Source organism: Sapajus apella, unplaced genomic scaffold (genome assembly GCF_009761245.1).
Source record: "Sapajus apella isolate SASKATOON/1434 unplaced genomic scaffold, GSC_monkey_1.0 scaffold2, whole genome shotgun sequence".
NCBI lineage: Eukaryota > Metazoa > Chordata > Mammalia > Primates > Cebidae > Sapajus > Sapajus apella.
Genome location: NW_022436942.1, coordinates 8,284,955 through 8,303,758, shown reverse-complemented (window position 1 = coordinate 8,303,758; position 18,804 = coordinate 8,284,955). Strand labels below are relative to the sequence as shown.

The window sequence follows — 18,804 nt, the reverse complement described above, 5'->3', positions numbered from 1 at the left end:
GTCATGTTGTAGAACAAAAACTTACAGTTTTAAAGAGGAGCAAAGGATTTTCTCTTTGTGTGATGGTAAATGTTCCAATTGAATTAAGATAAGATCTCTGTAGCTCCCTCAACTAAGTCCTTACTTTAAAGAGCACAGTATTAACACTCACCCAAAAAAAAGAGTTTGGCAGTTATAACACCTGACTTTATTCTCATTTCTTAGCTGAACAGAATAGTTGCTTTCTGGGGATTAATTTATATCCATGGAAATTTCTGGTTTTTTTCAGTTTACTTTTTTCATTTGCGGGGAATGGGGTGTTTCTCCTATAAATTAAAACAAATTAATGTATTTGCAGATCTTTTATGATCTAGTGCGGCAAATTAACAGAAAAACTCCAGTGCCTGGGAAGGCTCGCAAAAAGTCGTCATGTCAGCTGCTTTAATAAACTAAATGCATTGTAGCTCTGAGCCAGGTATGTTCATTTATCTTTTCTCAACTTTTGATCACTCAACCTTATTAAGGGTACTCTCAGGAAAGCGAGTATGGAATTCACTATACTGGTACTAAAAAATAAATGGCTTACTTTAGTTTTACAGGATATTCATTAGTATGGTATCTTATTAAAATAATTATTTCATTTACTTATCATCATAAGTAAGGTATTCCACATACGTTTTTTTTTTGTTGTTTTTTTTGAGTCTTGCTGTGTCACCTAGGCCAGCATGCAGTGGCGCAATCTTGGCTCACTGAAAATTCCGCCTCCCAGGTTCAAGCGATTCTCCTGCCTCAGCCTCCCAACTAGCTAGGATTACAGGCATGCACCACCATTCCCAGCTAATTTTTGTATTTTTAGTAGAGACAGGGTTTCACCATGTTGGCCAAGCTGGTCTAGAACTCCTGACCTCAAGTAATCTGCCCTAGAACTCCTGACCTCAAGTAATCTGCCCGCCGCCTTGGCCTCCCAAAGTGCTGGGATTACAGGCGTGAGTCACCACGCCCAAGTGAATATTTTAAATAAGTTCATTCAGTATACTGGTTGGTGCTGGCAATATAATGGTGAATAAGATAAGACCAACCGTCTCTCCTTGACTCTTAATTACTTTAAGCTGATTAAGATATACTGAAAGAGAAAGATAATTGCAAAACATGATAAATGCTGTAATAGGATAAATACAGGGTAGTATTGCTAATGAAAACCCCTGACATGGCCAGGTACAGTTGTTCATGCCTATAATCCTAGAACTTTGGGAGGCTGAGGTAGGATTGCTTGAGGCAAGGAGTTCAAGACCAGTTTTGGCAGCATATCTAGACCCTGCCTCTAATTTAAAATACATGTTCATCATGTGCCAGTCACTTTTTTTTCCCTTCAGTTTAAGTTCCAGGGAACACGTGCAGATGTACTGGTTTGTCACATAGGTAAACGTGTACCATGGTGGTTTGCTGCACAGATCTCCATCAGTGCTTGGCACATAATTAACACTCAATTCTTAGCTACTGCTGATGGTTTCCTCTTCAGCTGTCATTAAACTTGTTAATTTATTGTACCCTTATTCTTGAGAACTTTTGACATTTCTGACTCTTGTTTCTTCCTATGTTAATGGACCCAATACTGCCATAGCACTTTGATTCTGTATCTTTTTAGAGTTTTTGTTCCTACCTTCCTTCTAGGGCTTTCTGTTTAGTGATATCCCCTCTCATTCTGATGTCCCATAATTCCTGACCACATGCCCATTCTTAGCAGATGCTTCCATCTGTCCTTTCCAATTTGCAACAGTCTGCTAGGATTTAGAAAACTTGATTGCAAACCTCATTCAGACTCAGAATGAGGACCAAAAGTTCTAGGCATTTGTGAGAATTATTTCAGCAGCCACATCTATATTAACAATTCTTCTGACTTGTAAGAAATCTGATCACCAAAAAAATAAATAGGAAACATTTTTTTAGCCCAGGCATGTATGCAGAAAATTATTCAAAGTAAGTACATATTTAACTGAGTTCTAAGTTTACTTTTACATCACTCAGAAATTTTTTAAAAAGCTTTAATTACATATGATTTTAGTATAATATCAGCCTTTTCTGACATCATTCTTAATAGAATGTTTAAACGTGGAATTAGAAAATATATAACGTAATTGTAAACCTGTAAATAATTGTAAACCTGTAAAACACCATCATGAAATAAATTGTTTGCTTCTCTGAATGTGCTTAAGCCACTCTTATTGGAAGAATGTGGAAGAAAGATCTTGATTATTGATGTTAGAAACCTGGGTTAGATGTGCATTCTATATTGATGATGTAATTCTAGGATTGTGAAAACACAGGATTACCCATTTTGTTAATATTGCTGACTTTTTAATCCTAATTCTAATAAGGTTGACTTGACTTAAAATTTTAATGTGATTTTTTTCCCCCATTTTAATCTTTGGAAAGTAATGCACAAAAATTTGTGCAAAGTTACTTTCCCTTGCTGTTTCTAAGATTTTCCATTTAACTGAGTTTCAGAAGAGCAGCAGAATAGACTTCATCTTTTTGGAATGAAAAGATGAACAGGTCTGTGATGAATTGTGGTAAATTGCCACTAATGTGTTGACTAGAACAAGAGCCTAGATTATATTCATTTCTAACACTTTTAAGACTTTTTTTCTTAACCGTTTCCTTTTGGGTCTTTATTTTTTTCCAGCCCGTTTTTAATTAATTTTTTTTTTTCCTTTTGACAGGTCTGAAGAACTGTTGCCCAATTCAACAGTGCCAGCATTCCAACTTTGTTAAACCTACCAACATCTTAAATGGACTTTCCTGTGGTGGTACCCTTTAAGAGGCGGATGAAAGCTACTATATCAGTTTGCACATTCTAATCACTTTCCAGTATCACAAGAGAGATTTTTACTTATATAATAGTCCTAGAGTATGCCGCTGGTAAAACCAGAGGCTACATCCAGTATTACTGCTAAGAGACGTTCTTCATCCACCAATGTTGTACATGTATGAAAATGGTGTACTGTATACTTTAACATGCCCCATACTTTGTATTGGAGAGTACAATAATGTAAATCCTAAAAGCACCACTATTTTAGCATAATAAAAGAAAGTCCAAAGAGCTCCTATATAGACTACTCCAGATAACTTCGCTTCTTTGATACTTGTAGCTTATTGTAATTTTTTTTAAGAAATTCAAGGTCATTATTATTGTACAAAATAAGCGCTTTGATTAACACAGCTATATAGTTTTTTTAATTTTTAAAAAACCTGTGGAGACAGTGATCTTGTCTTTAAAATATGATAGTCCTTTCAGTATAATGTCTTAGATTAAAGACGTTGCCTTTAATATCTGTTGGGAAGGAAATGTCCAGACTTTTCAAATCTCTTATTATATGTTTCCTTTTTTGTTTACATAGGGAACAATGTTTATAGTCGTGTGTACAGTGGGGGTCTACAACAAGAAGTGTATATTTTCAAACAATTTTTTAATGATTTAACAATTTTTGTAAATCATTTTCAGGCTTCTGCAGCTGTAGATTCTCACTGTGAATCCCTTGCTTGCTCATGCATAAGTGTATTTGCAATACCAAATATACAGGTTTAGTATTTTTGCCTGTTAGTGATTGTTTCACATGTGTAACGTTTTGGTTGAGATGTTAAATGGTGGACAAGTACTGTGGATGTGAATGTGGGAAGTAATTTTAATCATATGTAATTGGTCACAAGGCCTAATTTGCAGTAACTATTGCTGTTTTATTTAACAATGCCTTGTTGCTTTGTATGCATTAACGTTTGGATGTAAAGATTGTGTGTCTATCCAACAGGGAGCCACAGTATTTAAATTGACCAACCTAATGTTACAACTACTTTGAGGTGGCCAAATGTAAACTAAAAGCCTTAATTAAAGTGGTGCAATTTTGTATAACTTAGCATCAGTAGTTCAATAAATTTGGATTGCCATGCAAGGGCTTGCATTATAATTACTTGCCACTTGAATGTGTTTTGTGTAATGTTTTAACAGTGCTAGTAAATAAATATGGGTTTACCCTGGTTTTAATTTTAATAGGTGCATTTTACACAGTGTGGTTTCATAATTTAACATTTGGGCAAGCCAGACTCATTAATGACAGGAATGATAAGTAGGCAGGGCATTTCTGGTATTGTTTGAATATACACATAACCATCTTTTGAACTTTTCCTTGAAATAATTTTGTAAATCAAGCAGTTATTATGAACAAATGCCTTTGGGTAATGTTTAGCAGCTCTTTGAGGAGGTAAAAGAGGAATGATGTAAAACACTTTGATGGATGTTACACTATGGATTTTTTTAAATATAGTAATGAAGTTAGTATATTAAATAGATTAACCAGATTAATCTGGTTTTAAAAATCTTTGAGTGATGTAAACTCAAGCACTACTTTTTAGAGAATAGATATTTTTCTTAAATGTGCTATCATTAAATTATTGTGTAAGAATTGAATTCTTATAGAATTGTAAAAATATATATATGTAAAAAAATTGTAAAGAAGCTCTTAACACAAACTTTTTCAAAGTGTTTGCCAGCCACTGGAGCAATTAATTAGTGATACTATCTAATAAAGGGGTATCTGCTAATCCCCTAAATACATGCTGTTTGAAACATTTTTAAAGGGTTTCAGATTAAGAAGAAAAAAGTCATTATTTCCACAAAGAGACTTGTTTGGGCAGAACTGGTTTTATTTATACTTATTTGGGGAAAAAAATAAGCCCAAAAATCTGGGACAGTGAAACACTAAAATTACTTCAATTTACTGTGTTCTGTTACATCCATTGAGAATACTGCCATTAATTCAATAATTACTTTTAATAAATGTTTGCTTCCTACCAGCTATGTACCAGGCACAATTCTAGACTGTTAAGAACAGCTATAAATATTCAGTCATTGGACAAATAAATTTAAGTACTTAAGTGTCAAAAATTGTTCTAGGCCTAAGGATATAGCAGCAACCAAGAGCTGCCCTCCTACAATTTATATTCTATTGAAAAGTTTCTCAACCTCAGCACTATTGATGTTTTATGTTTGATAATATATTCTGGTGACTCTCCTGTACATTATAGGAATTTTAATATTTGCCCACTAGATGCCATTAACCCCACCCCAGCCTCCAAGCTGTGACAACCAAAAATGTTTCCAGCCATTGCCAGATGTCCTCTAGTTGGATTATTGGGGGATGAGAGGGGTGAACTTGGGGGGTAAAATCACCCTGGTTAAGAACTGCTCTGGTGGGAAACCATATTAGTTACAGATGAGTCTTAGGGTTACAAGATGGATGGTTTACTATAGTGAATAAGAATATGAACTTTGGAGCCAGACTTCCTGGGTTTCTAATCCCAGCTCTTCCACTTCCTGCTATGTGCCTTTGGTTGGGTATCTTGGTTTCCTCATCTGTAAAATGAAAATGATAAAACCTACTTCATAGGACTTAGAGTGAAATGAATGCCAGTGCTATTCTCTAGGTCAAAAAATATATATGTAATTTCTTCTTTTTTTAATGCTGATAGGAATAAGGCTGTGGTTTGCCAAAAAGTACCATTTTCTCCTATACGAAATAGTAACTGCAGTTTAGGAACACAACTCACGTAGACGGACTTTTCTCGTGCTTAATGGGAAAATACTAAAATAACTGAGTCAGAAAAGGCACAAGTTCCTTGTCCCCAAGGATACTTGGAGAAACTTCAGTTTTAGGAGAAAACCAGAGTGGTTTTCACTTACATTTTTCTAAAAAGTATAAAAGCCCTGTATTGACTTCCTTGTTGATTCAGTTGTTTTTCTTAAATGTAAATAGGTCATCTTTATGTGAGCATTACGAATAGAAATTTTTAAAATTCCATTTATGAAATGAAGTTTTGCCTTTTTCAAAAAACATCATCTCATCTTTAGTTGTGGGACAGCAAACTTAGAACCAAAACTCATCACTACAACTTTTGAGGCAAACCCTTAATCTGTGTTTTCATTGAATTTAATCCATCTGTTATTGTCTTTTTAAATCTTGGAAATGTAAAATGGGAATAATCGTGTTTTACAATTAATACTCTTACTACTTTTACCTTAGAAACCTTAAAAGTGTTTGCAGGCTTGTCTCGTAATCTATCAGTGAGCCTTAATATTGTGATGTGTAAAACTCAAATTTTTTTTTAAACAGTTTTGACAGCCTGGGCAACATAGTGAGACCCCATCTCTTAAAGAAAAAAATTGTTTTTAATTAGCTGAGCTTGGTGGTACACATCTGTACCTGTAGTACCAGCTATTCAGGAGGATTGCTTGAGCCCAGGAGATCGAGGAAAAAGTATTCCGTGTTACACATATTTTAAACTTGCTTCCTTAAAATATCCCTATTGATGGCCTGCAGGTTACTGACCTTAGGAATTATAGACTTCATCCAAAATTAGGGATACCAACCTGATTTTTGTATGTAAGAATCAAAATCCATTCAGTATTATCTACTGTGTTCCAGGTGCTGTTTACAATACTAGAGGTACAACAGGGATGTTCTGCCCACAAGGGGGAAAACAGCAAATGAACAAAGTTCTACTGGTAACAGTCCATTTGAGAAAATTTTAATGATTTTAGAAAAGTGAGCTATAATTTTTCATACATGTAAATGTTTTTTCTTCATAGGTAATCAGTGATTTTTCTGATTTCACCAAAAGGGTACAAAGACAATTTATACTATGTTGTTTTTAATACCATAGTAAAATTACAGGTTAAACCTGTAGTTTAACCTGACTTTCCTTACAGACCCACATAAATGAGATAATTATACAAATTCAGCATGTGGGTCAAAATGCAGAGTTTTTTTCTGAAAAAAAACAGCACATACAGATATTAACAGGATTTTTATGTGAATAATGCATTCACTTAAGTCAGAAGGTTTCAGTTTTTAAATAGGCAGAGATCAAAAGCCTTTAATGTTTTTGTCATCTGCTATTATTACCCATTCAAATTTCTATTTATAGTCTGGTAGTTATGTCCCTTGTGAGCACTAATTTCAGAACAAGAAATTCTTACTGTCAAACTAATGTGCAGTGCACTAGGCTTGGGCCAGAGGGGAGCAGAACGGAGTAAATTATATAATAAATCCAGTCTCTGTCCTGGCTTGGTGGCTCACGCCTGCAATTTCCAACACTTTGGGAGGCTGAGGTGGGTGGATCGCTGGAGGCCAGGAGTTTGAGACAAGCCTGGCCAACAGGGTGAAACCCCATCTCTATTAATGCAAAAATTCTATGGTTGTGGTGGTGTGTGCCTTTAATCCCAGCTACTCAGGAGGCTGAGGCAGGAGAATCACTTGAACCTGGGAGACAGAGGTTGCAGTGATCTGAGATCACACCACTGGACTTCAGCCTGGGCAGCAGAGTAAGAAGAAGCTTTGCAAAACAACAACAAAAAAAAACATTCATTCTCTGCTGGCAAGGTGTTGAACCAAGTCAATTGGGGGGAAGACTAGTCAAATAAACTATCAAATCTAATAACTTATCTAACCATGGGTGGCTCTTGTTCTATTATCCATACTAAAGCAAATGACTGATTCATTGTAAAAACTGTTTTGTAAAATATATGGACTGTTTGATTTATATTCTCAACTATTACGTTTAGTTGACCATTAACAGGTCAATGTTAATTAGATTTCCTAGGCAAATCAACCAATGATGAAAAACTATGTAGCTGGCAGAAAAAAAAAATTAGTGGATGTGGTGCTGCTTGCTTGTAATCCCAGCTACTTGGGAGGCTAAGGCAGGAGGAACTCTTGAGTCCTAGTGGTTTGAGGCTAGCACGGGCAACATACGGAGACCCTGTCTCTTAAAAAAGAAAAAAGTATCTTTCCCTACTGGAAATGGAATGGAATTGGAGGGGTATGGTTCAGTAGGTGTTATGGGGAGCCCTCTACTGTCCTAAAAGAGACTTAATAGTAAATATTAATATAACTAAAGCAACAGATTTGCCAGCTGGGCGAAAGAACCCAGAGAAGGGTAATGGTAGAGCCAGAATTAAGACAGCCAGCTTGTCAGCTACGTTTGAATATGTATTTTCTGTGCATAGTCAGGTTTGAATGATTGGACCTTGGAGTTATTGACATATTAGAGGTAACTGAAACCATGAGTGTGAATGAAATTGTTTTCATAAGAATTACATGGGGTCAGCAATAATTAGATGGGGTTAAAAATAATAAAGGTCCAGGAGCAGTGGCTCACACCTGTAATCCCAGCACTTTGGGAGGCCGGTGCAGGCAGATCACGAAGTCAGGACATTGTGGCTAACATGGTGAAACCCTGTCTCTACTAAAAATATAAAAAATTAGCCAGGCATGATGGTGGGCACCTATAGTCTCAGCTACTCAGGAGGCTGAGTCAGGAGAATCGCTTGAACCTGGGAGGCAGGAGTTGCAGTGAGCTGAGATCGCACCACTGCACTCTAGCCTGGGTGACAGCCAGACTCCATCTCAGTAATAATAAAGGCTGGGTGTGGTGACTCATGAGTGTAATCCCATCACTTTGGAAGACCAAGGCAGGCGGATTACAAGGTCAGGAGTTCAAGACCAGCTTGCCCAATATGGCAAAACCCAGCTCTACTAAAAATACAAATATTGGCTGGGCATTGTGGCAGGCACCTATAGTCCCAGCTACTCGAAAGGCTGAGGTAGGAGAATCGCTTGAACCCAGGAGGCAGAGGTTGCAATGAGTCAACATCGCATCACTACACTCCAGCCTGGGCAACAGAGCAAGACTCTGTCTCCAAATAATATTAATAATAAGGAAACCCTGGCCTAAACAGGATTGGATTGGGGAGAAAGGTTGGAATACAAAGGACTGCTATTAAAAAGACACGGGCAGAGAACAAGGCAAATAGCTGAGCAGCATTTGAGAATATAGCATGTTTTATGGCAAAGAGAAAAATACTATTGTTCCTCTTCTAGTATGGTATAGACAAGCAGTAATTTTATTCTCTAAAATCATTCATTTTTTTATCTCTCTGTATATACTTGGTGGTGAATTTGCTACAAATATAAGGAGATGCTGGGACAGTTTTTGGAAATACCATCCTCGAATTAGTACCAGGTCTATGTGTATCTGCAGCAACTATAAAGTCGGTTTCAGAGCCAGTATTGGCAAACTTTTATTTAAATTCAGCTGTACCAAGACAAGTCATCTTTCAAATATATGCCGTTGCAGTATTTCTCTACTTTCCCAGAAATATAAACTATTTTCTCTCAATTTTCATAAGCAGCTACTTTGGTGCTTTACCCAAAATATTAGGGAAAAAATTCTTCTTTTTAATTGGCTTCCCATATGTTGATCTATTATTATTTTCTAAAAATATATTAGTGTCCTAGTTTAAAAGTATGTATCTGCTTCCTAAGGCTGCTATAACAATTATCACAAATTTGTGCTCTTTCACAGTTCTGAAGGTCAAAGTCCAAAATCAAAGTGTTGTTGGGTGTACTCCTAGAGCCTCTCAGAAAGAACCCGTTCCTTGGCATTATGCCACATCACTCATGGGCCTCCATCTTCATATCTCCTCCTCTGTATCATCTTTCTCTTATAAGGACATTTGTTTTAACATTTAGGGCTCACCCATAATACTTAAGGATAATCTCACCTCAAAACTCTTAATCACATCTGCAAAGACACTTTTTTCAAAAAAAGTTTACAGACATAATTTTGGGGGTTGGGGTGTGGACATAACTTTGGGAGCCATAAACAACCTACCAAAACATTTTAACAATTTTTCGGTAACAAAGACTAATATGAGTCTGCTCCAGGGTAACTGAAAACATTCTGAACTTAATAAGCAAACCCTCGGGTCTCCCTAGAGAGATCGTGAGGACCTAGGAAAGTCCCAGAATTAAGCTACTCTACAGAGATTCTGAGGGAAGTCTGGGAACAGGTGGGACTTTCATGAGTCAATCAGAGGTTTAGTATGGACTAGTTCTACAATTCCAGAAGCAACATACTGGCCATAGAATACTGTTAACCATTGTCATCCCACAGAATTACCTTCTACTTGTGTCAGCATATATCCTACCTACCTTACATATTTTACATTTATCAGTTATGACAGAAACTTCCCCCCTTTTACTTAGATTTAGTAGTAATAAAACAAACATTTTCTTTGTTTTCCATTTTCAGGCATATCCAGAGGGTTTTCTCTTCACCTCACTTCCCACCTTTAATCAGACATACATGATTCATATTAGAGAAAATGAGTGTTTCTGAGACCAAATGGTGGTGTTTATAAGATTTTGCTTCTGCACTGAATTCAATGTTTTATTTACTGCTTGGTTATTTTGTTTTTGTTTTTTGAGAAATGGGAGGAGTGTCATATCTAGATGCACATAAAAAAGAAATGGGAGGAATGGACACATACATACTTGATAAAAGCTCATCTGATAAAAACTCACATTTCTTAGAGTAAAAAGCAATAATACTTCCTGAAATACACCTTGGGCTCCTTGCAGAAGCTGAACTATTTGGTAATTACTATTTAGCAAACAGCTAACAGCTAGCTCTTAATTTTTCAGAAATAGGAGGACATCATTGGCCATTATCATACCACTAATTTTATTGCACCAATGCTTTCACAGAGGATGTCACCGAAGAAAGAAATGGCATCCACTACCCCTCCCCTATCCTTCCACTCTGAACCAGTAAAGGATATTCTCATGGTCAGGGCATTCTCTCCTTGGCAGGATGTAGCTTATGACATATGCAGAATTAATGACTTGGTTGCCCTGGGCCCCCTGCCAAGGCTTTTGTTCAAGGGAGGGTAAAGAGGACAGGTCTCAGGATATCATCCAAACAGGATGGATATAGAATGTCAACCAGGTTAGCCCTGGCAAGTTAAGACATTTTACAGTGCTGCCACCTAACTCCATACTGTGTCAGAGGAGCCAGTTACACAGTGTTGATTTCCCTAAGAGTATTATAATAAGGAAGGGCTGTTTTCTTAGCCCTGTTGCTACTAAAACTCACTCAGAGGAGCAAGTGGAATTTGTCACAATTGGATCAATTGTTTTATCTCACTCTTGGAAGAAGAAAAGTTACAAATTCTAGAAAGCAAAAAATTTTTGTGACCAGGTCTCCCTGACCTGCACAAAATAAACACTACATGAGTTAAACCGAAACAGATTTAGTGTCTAACCTTAACTCTAGTTTGGCGTTAACCTCTTTTCCAAAGGGAAATAACCTTAACAATCTGAAATCATCCCTGCAAATACACTTTCTCAGCTTTCTTTTCTGCCGTCCTATGAATCAGAAATAGAAGTTTAAGACAGCTGTCATGTAGGCTCCCCAAATTCAATTAAAATGGCGAATGATGAAAGAATAAGAAAAACCAGCAAATGATAGCTTAATATTCAGTAATCTCGCTTGATACTGCTTGAAAGTGACATTTCTAGATTAAAGAACTGATAAGCTCTCATAGTTGAGAAATAATATTAGTTATTTCTTGGACACCCTAAGATGTGCCACCTATTGCTCTTAAACACTTTACATGTGTTATTAAACTCTCACAACAATGCTATGATATAGGGGCTGAGTCTCTTAATAGAGCTAATGAATACATTAAATCAAAAGAATGAAATGTTAAATATAAACACTGGAAAATAAAATTATTTTTGCTTGTATTATAAGTGAGCATCTTGAAAGCTCAAAAAATCTATTAGAAGTATTCAGTAACTTGGGGAAGTAACTGGATATAAGACAAGTATGCCAAAAATCAATAGCTTTTCTTTATAAATAATACCTAAAAGTTGATATGATGGTAAATATGACAGACAAAAACTAAAAGTCTGAAGGTATAAGGCTAACAAGAAAGAACTATTACAAAATCTTATTGAAGGACATAAGTCAAGATCTGAACAAATGTATTGAATGGGAAGATAATATCATAAAAATATCAATTCTCCCAAATTAGCATGTTAATGTGATTCCAATTTGAATATTTCAACTGGGCGAGAGGTTTTGTTGTTTTTTTTTTATAGACTGGATGTTGGTCTCAAACTCCTGGGCTCAAGCAGTCTTCCCACTTTGGCTTCCCAAAGTGCTGGGATTATAGGCATGAGTCACTGTGCCAGGCTTGGGTGAGGTTTTGAAATTGAAATTAAGCAAATGGGCCAGGAGTAGTGGCTCACGCCTGTAATCCCAGCACTTTGGGAGGCCGAAGTGGGCAGGATCACCTGAGGTCAGGAGTTCGAGACCAGCCTGGCCAACATGGCGAACACCCGTCTCTACTAAAAGTACAAAATTAGCCGGGAATGGTGGTGCACACCTGTAATCCCAGCTACTCGAGAAGCTGGGGCAGGAAAATCACTTGAACCCTGGAGGCGGAGGTTGCAGTGAGCTGAGATCACACCACTACACTCCAGCCTGGGCAACAAGAGTGAAACTCTGTCTCAAAAAAAATAATAATGTAAAACAATAGAAGTCTTAGAAGGAAAGCTAAGAGACTGGAAATCTAGAGATAGTGTAGACCTTAGCCAGTTTTTAAAACTCAAGCTATATTTAAAATTAAAATACATTTTTCAAGTAAATAAGTTAATAAGTGTGTGTGTGTATGCACACAGATGCTTCTCAGCTTACAATGGGGTTACGTCCCAATAAGCCCATCATAAGTAAAAGATGTAAGTCAAAAATGCATTTAATACCCTGATAAATCTATCACAAAGTTGAAAAATTATAAGGAAAACCATAAGTCAGGGGCTGTCTGTGTATATAAATTTAAAATTTTCTTGGCAAAATATATTGTAGTCAAATTTGAGAAAATATAACATAGATAAAAGATAAACTATTCAAAAGGAAAATGGATGAAAGATATAACTAGGCAGTTCAGAGAAGAACAAATCCAAATGGTCCATCAACATAAAACAATGCTCCAACTGTAGCCAGAGAAATACAAACCAAAGTATCAATGAGCCCCACACATGGACGAAAGCTGCAGAGAACACTACAATCCCATAAGAGAGGTAAAGGGCAAGAAATGAATCATTTATTGCTGATGGAAATGTGCACTGTAGAGCTGATATCTATTCATATTAAATATGCATATTTGACCTTAATTCTACTACTGATATTTACACCAAAGAAATAAAAGGATATATACACAAGATTATTTATTGCCACACTCTAGAAGAAAAAACAGAGCGCATACCCATTGATAGAATAATTGAGTAAATTATGATTCATGCATAATATAGAACATTATGCGTTCATTTAAAAATGAGTTTGATGGGCCAGGCGAGGTGGCTCACACCTGTAATCCCAGCATTTTGGGAGGCCAAGGCAGGTGGATCACGAGGTCAGGAAATCAAGACCATCTTGGCCAACATGGTGAAACCCCGCCTCTACTAAAAAATTCAAAAATTAGCTGGGCGTGGTGGCATGGGCCTGTGGTCCCAGCTACTTGGGAGGCTGAGGCAGGAGAATCGCTTGAACCCGGGAAGTGGAGGTTGCAGTGAGCCAAGATTGCCCCACTGTACTTCAGCCTGATAGCTGGCAACAGAGCAAGACTCTTGTCTCAAAAAAAAAAAAAAAAATGAGTTTGGTGTTTAAAGGCTGACTCAGAGGGATTCCCATGCAAAGTGACAAAACAAAATACAGAGAAAGGATATATGTGTGGTATGTGTGTGGGCACCTGGGAAAGAAGCTGAAGGGTATTTACCAAGTTGTTAACATGCCCTTCCTGACTTGGTGATATAAGAGTAGGGGTGAGGAAGTGAGGAAGTGAAGGTTCTGAGTAGGTGGAAGAAGAAAAGCAAAAGTATATCCCTTTCTATACAAAGGGATATAGAAAAGTCATCATTGTCAGTATCAAGTAAGTAGCAGTTTCTGGAATATAAAAAAAAGCTATATGAATATCATCACAATATATGTAAAATATGAATATAAATACATGGGAAGATAATATGCATTAATAAAAATTATTGTGTTAGCAACACTAACATAGATGACTGGATTATTATTTCCTTTTCCTTAACATTGTTATGCTATCTTTGAGTGAAATTAATTTTAGAAACTTAAAAATGTCATTATACTTAAACTTTATATTTAAACAAGAAAATCATTCAAAAACCAAAGCAGTTTAACTTTCTTTCCTTACCTGAAATTCAGCCTTTTTACACAGGTAGAGAACTTCAGTTGATCTTGCGAAGGACAAAGCAGCAGAAGGACTTCCCGAGGGCGTTGGGTTTCCTAAAAAGTAAACGCAATCATTTAAGATTGCAAATAGCTCTTCCGAGGACATCATCTGGAGGCACTCAAAATGGTCCAGCATTTGACATACTGATGTAGGCTTTCCTACGGTACAACCTCTAACAAAACTAGTCTGTCTTGAAACCCTGGTAACACAATGGTTTACCTTTATACCAAGAAGGTTGGGAAAGCACCAAAATCTGCATGTGATATATGCCCAGGCAGACTTTGAGGGGTTCATGCTGTAAGACCCAAAGTTCTTATGCGATTGTCCAAAACAAAGAAACACATCAGCAGGGCCTATGGTGGTTCCATGTGTGCTAAATGTGTTCGTGACAGGATCAAGCGTGCTTTCCTAATTGAGAAACAGAAAATCATTGTGAAAGTGTTGAAGGTACAAGCACAGAGTCAAAAAGCTAAATAAAAAATGAAACCTTTTTGAGTAATAAAAATGAAAACAAAATTGTAAATAGGTAGACAGGATGGATACTGAAGCAGTTTTCCCAAATGCCCTTTTTGCAGCAGATTCAACTTCCAAACAAGTTTCAAGGGCAGTGTTCATGATAGACACAAATTTTCCTTAGCATTATATTGCATTGCCAGTACTTATTCCATCATTTTATGCTTTTCAATGCACTTCCATTTATAAAAGCTGCATAGTTTGCTCTTATATGTCAGTATGTTTGTAGCTCAAAATATGCTTGAAATATTTTAAGTCAGTTCGTGCTCTTGCTTTATGAACTAAATATACTAAATTTTGCATTATTAAAATAATAGCTTGGCTAGGTGTGGTGGCTCACACCTATAATCCCAGCACTTTGAGAGGCTGAGGCAAGATGATCACTTGAGCCCAGAAGTTCAAGACCAGCCTGGGCAACATAGGGAGACTCTAGCTCTACAAAAAATTTAAAAATTAGCTGGATGTGGGGGCACATGTCTGTGGTTCTAGCCACCTGTGAGGCTGAGCCCAGGAGATCAAGGCTGCAGTGAGCCATGATTGCGCCACTGTACTCCAGCCTGGGCAACAGACTAAGACCCTGTCTCCAAAAAAAAAATAAATAAATACACCTTGAATATTCTGTTGTTTTTAATGAGTGGATTCATAGCATCATAGATGCATGATCCATCTTCTTAAAGATACATTATCATAGATCCTCTAGTTAGAAGATATTAGCTTACAGACAAAGATATCTATACATATGTGGTAACTGATTATCCATCCAGATTTTTAATTATTTGTTACACTGTTTTCAAAAAGTTATTTATTTGGATAATGATGTCTATTTGTTTTCTCTGTATTTTCAGGCCAATCCCCCCTTAACATCACCCTCTTCTACTTCATTCAGGATGTGAACAGCACATGCTTTCCATCTTCAGACAAACACTGAGACCTGGACAATGACCTGCATTAGGTAGACAGAATCTAATGAAAGCTAAAAGCCTTTTCCTGTGTCTTAGCAGCACAGAAGCCACTCTTCCTTCCCCCAAGTGTTTGTGCAATCCCCAGAGAAAAGGAGACAGCCCTTGTGATGCGTAAGGTTGAATTTCCTGCCTTCGACCTATCAAATCAGGCAGAATGAGGGCTCAGTCAGAATTATAACTCAAAAGAAAAAAATTTTTAATGTGACTTTTCTTGCCTGCTCAAATTTTTGGGTTAAGGTTCATGCCAGCTACATTCTTTGCATAATAAAATATAAAAAGAGTATAAATTGTTCTATTTAGAGAAAACAGCAAAACAATGTTCTCCCAAGGGCCCTAATAAATCACTCTTCAGAAACGTGGATGTATGTTGGATTTACAGGATTTCTATGCCAAGCAGAGAAGTACATGAAAACAGGAAAGCAAAATGCATAAGTTGCAGTAACAGTTTTGTGGTTTAGCTGAATAATGTTCTATATCAACAGAGGATAATGATTTTAGTTTTTCAGTTACCACAAGACCATTTCCATTACTGACGAGACTTGAGATGTCTGTGAAGAAGAGTAATTGCAATTGATTTATTTGTCTGGCAAACTTTTTGTCAGCAAATTTACCACTACCTCAAAAATGTCAGTAGCTACTGTATGCTTAAGACATTAGAAGCATAAGCCACAATGAAAACTTACATTGAATTAACTCTTACCATTAGAATTCTAGGCCAGGCGCGGTGGCTCAAGCCTGTAATCCCAGCACTTTGGGAGGCCGAGGCAGGTGGATCACGAGGTCAAGAGATCAAGACCATCCTGGTCAACATGGTGAAACCCCGTCTCTACTAAAACTACAAAAAAATTAGCTGGGCATGGTGGTGCGTGCCTGTAATCCCAGCTACTCAGGAGGCTGAGGCAGGAGAATTGCCTGAACCCAGGAGGCGGAGGTTGCGGTGAGCCGAGATCGCACCATCGCACTCCAGCCTGGGTAACATGAGTGAAACTCCGTCTCCTAAAAAAAAAAAAAAAAAAAAGAATTCTAAGAAATAATTTATGATATTATGTTAAAAATCCCCCAGATGTCAGCATTTAAATCACAATTCAGTAATATAAGTAATTTGACATTAGAAAGTTTTATACTTCACCATTCTATTTTCCTCTTCAAATTGAACATAGTTTGAAAGAATTGAGAAAAGAAGCTATAAAACATAAATTGTTCAAGGATTCTTCCTGTTTTGTTTTTGTTTTGAGATGGAGTTGTGCTGTTGTTGCCCAGGCTGGAGTGCAATGGCACGATCTTGCCTCATCCCAACCTCTGCCTCCCAGGTTCAAGTGAGTCTCCTCCCTTAGACTCCCAAGTAGCTGGGATTATAGGCATGCGCCACAACACCTGGCTAATTCTGTATTTTTAGTAAAGACGGGGTTTCTCCATGTTGGTCAGGCTGGTCTGGAACTCCTGACCTCAGGTGATCTGCCTGCTTTGGCCTCCCAAAGTGCTAAGATTACAGACGTGGAGCCACCAGGCCTGGCCGATTCTTCCTATTTTTAAACACCACAAGATTAAGATAATAAAGACATCATTTGAAGTGGTAGAGAGTACTGTGAAATATCTATATGTGATAAAAATGAAAAATTAATCTGATTTTAATTATCTGTAGATACTCTTGTTAGAGTATTTTTTGAGGAATTGTATGCAATTGTATTGATTGAAAATGACCTCCTCATTCAAGAAACATTTATTGAGCACTTACTAAGTGTCAATAGGTGAATGTGAATAAAATAGATACAGTCCGGGCCTTCTTGGAGTTAAATAAAATAGCAGACACTTAATTGAATATTTATTATATGTTATGCATTATAATATTAATCAGTGTTTATTGAGTTATGATTGTATGCCAACACTGTCCTTAGCAATTTACTTATGTTAACTAATCCTCACAATAAATCTATGAGGTAGGTATTATTATTTGTCATAAAATTACAAAGCCATAGAAAAATAATTTGTGCAAGGTTCCATAGAGTAAGTAGGAGACCCAGAATTCAATCTACGGAGTCTTTGTGTTCTGTACAACATCTCAACTGCTACATAAACCTTATTTAGTTTCCAGGGCAAAATTTTCAGGATAATACTCTTATTTTCTCAATTTTACATAAGAGAAAACTGAAGCGTAAAGAGGTGAGATAACTCACCAAAAGTTAACTGACAATGATCCTACCCACTACATCACACTGCTTAACTGGGAAGACACGCAATTTAACAAGTGCCAACCAGGCTCCACATTTAAACTCTGACCCCATCTGACCTTAAAGTAAAGCATTTTTCTTCAAAGCAAGCATTTCCCCACCCCAAAAAAGGCGTATCTGAAAAGACATAATGTACTTAATCAATGGCTTCCCGCTACAGTCACCACAACCACATCCTTTCCTAGAATCCTGTCTCGTTGAGCCCTTCCATTAGCTTTTCTCCTATACATGAAGTTCAAATAGCACACGGGAGTTTTTGAGGGCATACACAACTTACATTCCATGCGCAAATATTTTTTTCCTCCCCTGACTCATGAACTTTTTGAAATTTAACAGTTTTTGCTATCTTTTCTGCTGCCTGGTCTATCTGAACCAAATGTATATATATTTTGCAGTTTCCTCTTTAAATACATTCAAAGCACTGTTTTGCCTCACATCACTAATATTTAACTGCTTTGCAATATCACTGCCACTTACATACAAGCAAAAATCCAATGTTTCTTAAGAGGATGCCAAAATAAATAAATCATTTTAAAGGTATATATATGGCTGGGTGTGGTGACTCATACCTATAATCCCAGCACTTTGGGAGGTCAAGGCAAGTAGATCACCTGAGGTCAAGAGTTCCAGACCAGCCTGACCAACATGGTGAAACCCCCTGGCTTAAAAAAAAAAAAAAAAAAAAAAAAAAAAAAATACAGGCTCATGCCTGTAATCCCAGCACTTTGGGAGGCCGAGGCGGGCGGATCACAAGGTCAAGAGATTGAGACCATCCTGGCCAACACAGTGAAACCCCATCTTTACTAAAATATAAAAATTAGCTGGGCGTGGTGGTGTGCATCTGTAGTCCCAGCTACTTGGGAGGCTGAGGCAGGAGAATTGCTTGAATCCGGGAGGCGGAGGTTGCAGTGAGCCAAGATCGAGCCACTGCACTCCAGCCTGGTGCCTGGCGACAGAGCAAGACTGTCTC

General features: G+C 37.2%; 1 protein-coding gene, 1 long non-coding RNA gene and 1 pseudogene across 2 annotated transcripts in view; 2 read left to right on the top strand and 1 right to left on the bottom strand.

Annotated features, from left to right (window-relative positions):
- The window catches only part of RAP1B (RAP1B, member of RAS oncogene family), a 44,043-nt gene extending 40,023 nt beyond the window's left edge, over window positions 1–4,020 (top strand). Inside the window, exons 7-8 of the mRNA XM_032287946.1 lie at window positions 338–454; window positions 2,700–4,020. Coding sequence (XP_032143837.1) covers window positions 338–424 — 87 coding nt within the window. The 3' untranslated portion in view covers window positions 425–454; window positions 2,700–4,020. The remainder of the gene's footprint in view (window positions 1–337; window positions 455–2,699) is intronic.
- A 9,498-nt stretch (window positions 4,021–13,518) lies between these two features.
- The window catches only part of LOC116558073, an 8,953-nt gene continuing 3,667 nt past the window's right edge, over window positions 13,519–18,804 (bottom strand). Inside the window, exon 3 of the long non-coding RNA XR_004271818.1 lies at window positions 13,519–14,184. This is a non-coding gene — a long non-coding RNA (uncharacterized LOC116558073). The remainder of the gene's footprint in view (window positions 14,185–18,804) is intronic.
- Window positions 14,171–14,697, top strand: LOC116558059 (annotated as a pseudogene).